The 9549-nt window shown below is 35.0% G+C and overlaps 1 protein-coding gene across 1 annotated transcript; it reads left to right on the top strand.

Annotated features, from left to right (window-relative positions):
* Nucleotides 1–992: 992 nt before the first annotated feature.
* LOC111049003 (kynurenine--oxoglutarate transaminase 3) lies at nucleotides 993–8998 on the top strand (the record flags this gene model as incomplete). The annotated part of the gene is given in 4 exon segments (XM_039432878.1): nucleotides 993–1159; nucleotides 6519–6705; nucleotides 7313–7476; nucleotides 8344–8998. Coding segments are annotated over 4 exon segments (581 nt in total), but the record flags the coding sequence as incomplete, so codon positions are not given.
* Between the last annotated feature and the right edge of the window lie 551 nt (nucleotides 8999–9549).

The following is a 9549-nucleotide window of genomic DNA, read 5'->3' as shown; positions in this document are numbered from 1 at the left end:
GTACTTGTCCATCAGCTTCTTGGTTGGTTTCCCTTCTCGCAAAAAACTCTTCATAAAACTGTCGTCTCTTGTTTCAAATAAGGATAGAGGTCTTTGACATCTTTGATCTTTCCTATTTTAAGTGGAACTGCTGTTGCAATAAACAAAGAAAGCTCTTCAGGGAGCTGCTTCAAATATTTGAAAGGTTCATACACTTGAGAGTATGATTTAGACACAGCAAGTGTACCACAAGGTTTGTATTTGATAATACAATACTGCTATGCTGAATTACAACGTTTTTAATAGGTAATATTTTAAGTTATAGTGAATAAAACCACAAAAGTAAGGAAAATTAGCTGTTCTCTGCAAGAAGGGCTTAAACATGGGTTTGCTATAATAGTTATACCCACCTCAAGAAAAAAGATATTTGAATGAAATCTTCACATTTATATAGAAGAAATGATGGAGAATCCATTTCCGAGTTCTCCCCAATAAGGGCTTATAGGCCTATAGGCCCTTATTGCACCTACCGCCTCAATTTTAATCGTGACTAATTTCACGAGAACCAATCAGAGAAGGCTTTTTCAAAAAGAAGGTTTCTCTGATAGGTTTTTGTGAAATTAATCACAAATAACAGGTTTTTGTGTTACCGGGGTAAACTGTTGTATTAAATAAAAAAAACAAAAAAAAAAAACAGCTGGTCTCAATTATTCGGGTCAGTTATAGACAAGTTAAAGTAACTCTGTTATAGTTTGGACACTTGAAACACAGTGTTTAAACTACAACAGAGTTATTGGAAATTAACATCAATTTCAAGTTTCGTAATGAAAAATCCAGATACTGTTTTTTATGAGATGTTTCTCGAGTGAATTCACAGAGCAGGCGTTGTACAGGGTGAGTTTGAGAATTGATTGAATCAAAAGAATAAAATAAAATAAACAAATAACTTCTGTAAAGATTTTGTATTTTGTTTTTGGCAAATAAATAATTCATTCATTCATTCATTTGTTTAGCTACTCTGCCGGGCATGTGGGAGCGCACCATCACCATTGGATCGGCGGGGAAAACGTTCAGTGTGACCGGATGGAAGCTGGGATGGGCCTATGGACCGGCCAACCTCATGGAAAACCTCCGAATAGTTCATCAGAACTGTGTCTACACATGTCCTACTCCGATTCAAGTAAGCGCCACTTATAATTATAATTCATTGAAATCAAAATTCATAAAAGCCGTAAAAAGTTGAAAAAAAAAACGGAATCGCAAGATTTGTTCCTAGAAGGTGTTCATAATATTGCCTTGATTGCAAAGTATTGTATAACTTTATTGTTGATTGTCACGATGAAAATAATATGATATAATATGATTGTTTCGATACTGATATAATATACTTACTTACTTACGAAGCGCTACAGCCCTGAGTGGACCTCCTTTTGGCCTCCTCAACAATTCGCCTCCATTCATCTCTCTGATTAGCCAGTCTCTTCTAGTTCCTCACTCCTAGGCACGCTAGATATTTTTCTACATCCTGCAGCCAACGTGTTCTCGGGCGACCTCTTTTCATCGTTCCTTTCATTCTTCCAACAAGCATCTGCATCTGCATCCTGTTGTTCTCCATTCTTTGCACATGTCCCAGCCAGCTGATTCTTCTAGACTTTATGAATCGCACTATATCTTTTCCCTGCAGAATGTTACTTATATCTGCATTGCTTCTATCTGCATTGATTCTGACTCTCCATTTTCGCATATGGGGCCATGAATTCTTCATATTACTTTTCTTTTGAAAATCCTCAATGCGTTCATATTTTGGGAGTTGAGAACCCAAGTTTCATAGCCGTATGTCACTACCGGTCTTATAAGTGTTTGATATAGTTTTACTTTCGTGCGTCTTGATATTAGTCTCTACTCCATTAAACTTCTATTTGCAAAGTAAGCTCTGTTACTCTGATCAATTCTCTTTTTAATTTCCTGACTCAGGTTATTGCTTACATTCAGTTCAGTTCCAAGGTAAGAAAAACTCTCTACACTTTCAAATTTATATCCCTCAACTTCAAAATCTTGTGCTGCTCGTCTTGCCAGCGATGAGATCACCTTCATATACTTGGTCTTGTTAGTATCAACTTCAAAACCTATATTGTATCCTTCTTTTTCTAGAGTCAAAAACGCTTCCTTCAAAGCTGCTGAATTTCGAGCCACCAGCGCAATGTTATCAGAATAGGCTGAACCTTGCTTGGATTCAAATAGGATGTTCCCTGTGAGGTCTAGTTCTTGGACTACTTTGTGCAGAGCTAAGTTGAAAAGTAGTGCTGACAATGCATCACCCTGCCAATCCCCTTGCTCTATTTGGAATGCTCTGCTCGTTCTTCTTCCAACAAGTACCTTGGCATATTATTTGACAGGATTATGGACGCCAGTCTTATTAGTTTTCCAGGGAAACCAAAACTTTCTAGTGCTTCTAGCAGGTTTTTAATTTTCACCGAGTCAAATGCCTGTTTAACATCGACGAAAAGGATGTGCAAATCAACATTGTATTCCGTGCATTTTTACTTTCCTTGCCCTACTACCATAGGTAAGGAAAGTATTGCTTTCCAAAAAAAATTAAGGTACCCCAATTTCAAGTTTTCTATACGTTTCAAGGTCCCCTGAGTCCAAAAACATGATTTTTGGGTATTGGTCTGTGTGTGTGTGTATGTGTGTGTGTGTGTATGTGTGTGTGTGTGTATGTGTGTGTGTGTATGTGTGTGTGTGTGTGTATGTGTGTATGTCTGTGAACACGATAACTCCATTCCTAATTAACCGATTGACTTGAAATTTTAAACTTAAGGTCCTTATACCATGAGGACCCGACAATAAGAAATTCAATAAAATTCAATTCAAGATGGCGGAAAAAATGGCGGATAATTACTAAAAAACCATGTTTTTCACGTTTTTCTCGAAAATGGCTCTAACGATTTTCTTCAAATGTATACCATGGATAGCTATTTATAAGCCCTATCAACTGAAATGAGTCTCATTTCAGGGAAAATTTCAGGAGCTCCGTAATATTCTTGAGAAAAATGGCGGATAATGACTAAAAAGCCATGTTTTTCACGGTTTTCTCGAAAACGGCTCTAACGATTTTCTTCAAATTTATACCATGGATAGCTATTTATAAGCCCTATCAACTGACATGAGTCTCATTTCTGTGAAAATTGCAGGAGCTCCGTAATATTCTTGAGAAAATTGACAGTTACTAAAAAACCATGTTTTTCACGATTTTCTCAAAAACGGCTCTAACGATTTTTTTCAAATCCATACTCTGTATAGTTATTTATTAGCTCTATCAACTGACATGAGTCTTTTTCCTGGGGTACTAATGGGGGGTCCACCCAATCCTTGAGAAATGGACTTTGTAACCTCCTTCTCGTGCATGAGGTAGGTAGGAACACGGTTTTTACTTTTTCTTCTTCCATATACCGTGGGTAGATAGAGCAGTTTATAAAAAGAACACAGTCATAGTCAAGATATTTCATCTGTAGAACAGCTGTTTTGACGAATTTCAAAAAAAAACATCGAATTTCACAATATTTAAATAAAGGAAAAAGTACTCTGAAAACAATTGTATATACACATAATATACAGTAGTCTGATCGTAGTTGCGAATATGCTGCCGTCAATCGTCATTATGTTTTTCTCCTAAATTATTCTCGTTTAATATTGAGGCTTAGGTTTATTTAGCGAACTATATTGGAAATTTTAAGGTAGGGTTATAAAAAGGGCACTTTGTTCCGTGGATGTTTTTTTACAAGAGAAATATTTGATCAAAATAAGGGGAAAGGTTTTTAAGCGAGAATAGATGTAACATTTTAAATAGTTCAATGAGCAAGGAAAGTTGTGTGAGTGTTCCACACCAGATTTTTCCATTAGTTGGCGTATAGCAAAAATTTGGTCAGTTGTTCCCCTTCCTGGTCGAAACCCACACTGATACTCGCCAACGATTCTTTCTGATGAGAGAAAGAATGAGGTGAGCTCATTCTTTTCAGAAGGATGGAGGATAATATCTTGTAGGCAACATTCAACAGAGTAATCCCTCGATAGTTGCTACAAATCAGTTTCTCTCCTTTTCCATAAATTAGACTGATAAGACCCATGTTCCATTATTTAGTCATCTCTTCTTTTCTCCATATCATCAGAATCAACTTGTATATTTTGTCAATCACCTTATCTCCTCATTTTTAAACATCTCAGCAGTAATAGAGTCTTCCCCTGGTGACTTACAGTTCTTCTGCTATTGTACTGCTTCTATAACTTCTTCTCTAGTGGGGTTTACAACTTCAATAATCATCAGCAGTGTGAAAACATGGTGTCCATGCATTTTTTTCTCTTTCGTCATTTCCATTCAATACATCTTGAAAATGTTTTGCCCATCTCTCCAACACTTTTGATTCTTCAGAAATCACTTCACTATTCTTATTCCTGCACATGTTGGTCCTTGGCTGGAAGCCTCTACCCATTACTTTGACTGATTGATAAAATTCCCTTGTTTCATTCTGGGTATGTAAGTTTTCATTATGTGCTAACTGCCTTTTGAGGTATTCTCGTTTTCTTCTTCTAATAAGATTTTTTGCTTTCCGTCTGCTTGCCTTGTAGATTTCCACATTGCCTCTTGTCACTCTTTGCATTACAGTCAGCCTCAGTCTATTTCTTTCCTCAATTGCCAGCTTACATTCTTCATCGTACCAATCAGCATTTCTTTCTCTCTTCTTCCTTCCGATAGTGCCATCAGCAGCCTCTACTATAATGTCCTTTAGTCTTGTCCAAACACCATCCAGAATTTCCTCTTCTCTATTACCTTCCTGCTCCCAGTTATCCAATTTCTCGCTAATTGCACTTTCATAAGCAGTCCTGGTCTGTGCATTTTTTAAAGCCTCCACATTCCACTTTTATTTCTTCTCTCCTCTGACGTTTTCGACCATAGATAATCTCTCTAACACCTTTGTCACTACTATGAAATGGCCTGACTCACAGTTAGGTCCTCTTGCAGATGTGACATCAATTATTGAGATGTCTTTGTGATGCCAGAACATGATCAATTTGAGTGGTAGTTTCAGAGTCAGGCACCTTCCAAGCCCCCTTATGAATGTTTTTGTGAGGAAATCTGGTGCTAACTATTGAGAGGTTTTGCTCTGCTGCAATTTGAGCCAGTAGTAAACCATTCTCATTCGAACTTTCATGCAAAGTATGCTGTCCTGCAATTCCTCGAATTTCCTCCCCAATTTTAGCATTAAAATCTCCAAGTAGTATTAGCATGTCATGTTTTGGGATTTTCTCACAAACTTGGCCCAGCTTATCATAGAAGTCAGATTTAACCTCTTAATGTGCTTTCTCAGATGGGGCGTAGGCCGATGTAAAAGACATGTTTCTAAAACGTCCTTTTAACCGTAACTTGCACATCCTGTCACTAACTGGCTCAAATGACAGTAGACTATCTCTTAATTTTGATCTAATGAGAAATGCTGTTCCAGCTTGTCCTGTTCTTACTTCTGGCCCACTGTATAGTAAGGTGAATTCCTTCTTGTCAATCCTACCACTTTCCATCCATCTAATCTTTTGCAATGCGACTAAATCAATAGTATATTTAACAGTCTCATTTGCTACGTCCATCATGTTTCCTAGCTTTAACATTCCAAATGGCTACTTTAAATATGTGTTTCCGTTTCCTCAATCGATTTTTTTCTTATTTCCAATTCTGTTTCCGTTGTAGGCAGTCCTACTCCCTGGCTCATTTTGAGGATTCACAATACGCTTTTTTTGACAAGGAGGAGTTATTAGCCCCTCGCCCAACTCCCAACCTGGAGGACCAGGTTATTTTTTCGGGTTTTCTCCCCTAGCCTTTGATAAGCCAATACCAAGGCAGCAGTCAATTTTCTGTTGGGGTTTTCTTCCCTTAGCCTTTGAAGGTCCACTGAACTCCGTCCGCAAGGCATCAGCTTTTTTGCTGGTTTTGGTCCACCCTGGGTATTTGATTTCCCCGGTACCCCCTATATCTTGGAGGCATTCCCCAATCCGCCACCTGGGGAGGCGCCCGATAGGAGACCAGCAACTCCCACGGGTTATATGCATATATAATGAACAATATATTCTATTCTTGAATAATTAATATTATTAAATTCTTCTTAAATAATTCTATTCTTTTCTTCTTGTTCTTCTAATGTAAAGCTGTTCTGGCAATAAAGAATCTTGAATCTTCTATAATATGTTAAACGTTTTGGTACTTTCTGGATAACTGAGCATGTTATATCATGATTGAAGTCTTGAAGAACGGTTCATCACTCGAATGTGTTATATATCAACTTAATCCAATAATCCAATAAAGAAAGTTATAAAATAAAATACAAAACCAAAATGAAGCAGTAGATATAATTTGAAATTGTCAAATTTGTAGCTATTTAAAAAACAAATCTATCTAGAAATTTTTTATTCTATAATAATTATTTATCTTTGAGAATTATATTGGTATTAATTATTTTTCTTTGAAAATTATATTCTATTTCAATCAATAGGAAGCCGTGGCCAGAAGTTTTGAGCTAGAGATGACGAGACTGGACAGCCCGGATTGTTTTTTCAATGAAATTTCGGCCATTCTTGAGCCGAAACGAGATTTCCTGGTGAATGCACTGACGCACATTGGCATGAAGCCAGTCATTCCTGAAGGAGGATACTTTGTTGTGGCTGACTGGACTCCTTTAGGTCAGTTATTGAATTACTAACAAATAATGTATCACTAGCAGAGTACCGGTACTTTATAGAACTACAACATACTTCTTTAGAAGTAGCTGATTACTGTTTCTAGTAATTAATTAATTGAAAAATCGTTAATAAGAAAGTAATAATCATCCTAACAAGAAGTGCATCTTGTTACAAATATTTCACAATTATCTTGGCTTTTGAATACTAATTGTATTTCTTTGACTTTCAGTTGAGTCAAAACAATAAATTGAGAGTCTGCAACTTCTTGTTTATCGACCTTTATTTGAATATTATAAAAAAAGAATAGAAGTTAAATCTGATACTTGTATTTTTTTGAACTATTTCATTCTAAGGAAAGTGTGCATGAGTCAAGGATTAGATAGTTTAGTGAATTCTTTTTTCAAGTATTCAAATAATCTGATATTTTCTTTTCTTGTATGCAGAGTTTAATATTTTTTCATTGTAATGATTCATGGTGAAGACAAAAGGGTTTTCAACTCAGGAAATGACTGCCGTTGTTACATATTACAAGTTCTCAGTACAAAAATGAAGAAGTCAACCATTAGCTCTAAAAATCTCTGAATTCCTGTCTCGTTTTGCTTTACAGAAAACTCCGTCAATCTCTCTAAGGAAACGGATAAGTACAAAGATTATAGATTTGCCAAGTTTTTGACAAAGAACATCAGTCTGCAGGGCATCCCAGTTTCACCATTCTACTGTGAACAGCACAAACCTCTCGCCTCCAATCTCATTCGGTTTTGCTTTATCAAGGTGAGTTTCGATATTATTGTCATATCTGTTTTCCTATTGAACTCTTTTCAAACATCATAATATTCTGTGATGATTGAAGCTGAAAATGTATAGTTTTCATCTACAATTGCTCTACTTTCATATCCTGTGATATTTGTATACTTTTCAAGCAGTATGAATTTTATTTACTCCATTTGCATTATTTTCTTGAGAAAAATATATTTGCTAGTTTATCTCCAATTGCAGGATTTTTCCATTTACTTGTAAAAAGTACCATGTACTTGTGAGTGATTGATAATTTCATCTTATGATTTGAAGAAGAAATGAAAAATATTGTTTGGTAGTTATAATTTCCGTTATATGAATTAATGTGATGTGGTCGCCAGATATTGAGTCATTCTATTCTATGTTATCATTGTATATAATTACAATCTGTCATATAAAATTACATTCAATCATATAATTATTGAATGAAGTCTTCTATCAAGAATATACCATTCAAGCTTTGATCCAATTCATTTATTTATTATATTTCACATTCACAATATCAAATTATTGATTGGGAGAGAATCAACAGGATAAACCCAAAACTGTTTTTCTCCCTAATTTTGATGAAAATAGTCCAAATGAGGTTATAAAAACACTTTTATAATAATCCAAAAATTTACTGTCCAAATATACATTATACTAAAAACTGGATTATACATTGTATCTGGATTGATCAAAAGATAAAACAAATTATTATTACACTTGGAAATGCATTAATAAATTAAGCTTGAATTCCTTTAGTGCCTCCAAATTCAAATTACATCCTTCAGAATCGATTATATTTGATAATGGCTACTGACTGATGGATTGCTGATAACAATCTGTGATCTTTGATTACAGAAAGATGAAAATCTCCAGAAAGCTGCTAAACTTCTCCGGGATTGGAAGTCATCGAAACTGTAAACTTTACTGAAATGAATCAATCAAGTGCATTTTACTAATTCTATCAAACCTTATGGGGTTAAAGACTTATGTCTATCAATTATGAAAATGAAAGTAAACATAATGGGAAGCTACAGGTTGGGTTCTAAACAATTTTATTATCACAGACTGTACAAATCCTATGCATCCGTAGCCTATAACAGATGTTTATTATCTCTATCAGAGCACCAGCTTTTGTCTAATTTTTGAAATAATGTGCAACTTTAATTCAAATGGTGTGTGAATAGTATAATATTATCATTCCATTATGGATTCAGAACCAATAATTGTTTTGGCTATTTTTTCTTGCAAATTAAAATCAAAACAGACATTCACGCTCAGTTCAAAAGTTATTTTGTAGGTTGCACTATTATTTCCGTGCGCCATGTAAATAAAATAATTATTTATGCTTTGTTAATTTGAGAAATCTAGAACAAATAGTTTGTTCAAGTATCAGATTACGACTATTTTTCTTTCACAGTATGGAATTTCAATTCCATTCAACTGTATCTGTGATAGCTTTCAAGTTCATTTATTATATTATATTTTCAAAATAAATATATTTTTGTTGCTATGCCTGCAGTTCATTTATCCTTTTATATATTCCATCTTCTATTGTATAAGCGTTTCTATGCTTTGTAAAAACATTCATCAAATATCTATTTTTTAATCTGAAATTTTAAGCTGAAGTAAATATGAGTCAAGGACCTTTTGGTGACTGTTTTGTGGGCATACAATGAGTCCGGGTAAAATTTCATAGTAGAGAAATGCATAGTAGTGAATATGAGTATTGTCGATGTATCGGAAGTATGTTGTGGTATGATAGGTGAGAAGTTTTTCTACTGAGATATGGTCAAAAATAAATTATAGTGGATGGGTTCCTGAAATAAACCTAAGAGAGGATCCAAGCGATCCTGAAGGAATGGTGGTGAGAGGCAGTACGTAAGTCTACTGATGGTGATTATAGATAAGGATTGTTTTGACAGTTGAGATAAGATTCGAATGAAAATTATAAATGAATACAGTAATGATAAAATTATGATGTGTAATTTTAATGTGAATACCTTGAACCAATATCAATTAGCTTGAAATTGATCAGTTGCGACCTGAAAACTCTGACACCAG

The sequence above is a fragment of the Nilaparvata lugens genome, chromosome 7 (genome assembly GCF_014356525.2).
Source record: "Nilaparvata lugens isolate BPH chromosome 7, ASM1435652v1, whole genome shotgun sequence".
Classification (NCBI taxonomy): Eukaryota; Metazoa; Arthropoda; class Insecta; order Hemiptera; family Delphacidae; genus Nilaparvata; species Nilaparvata lugens.
Note: the sequence above shows the minus strand (reverse complement) of the source record. Positions and strands in the feature narration are given on the sequence as shown.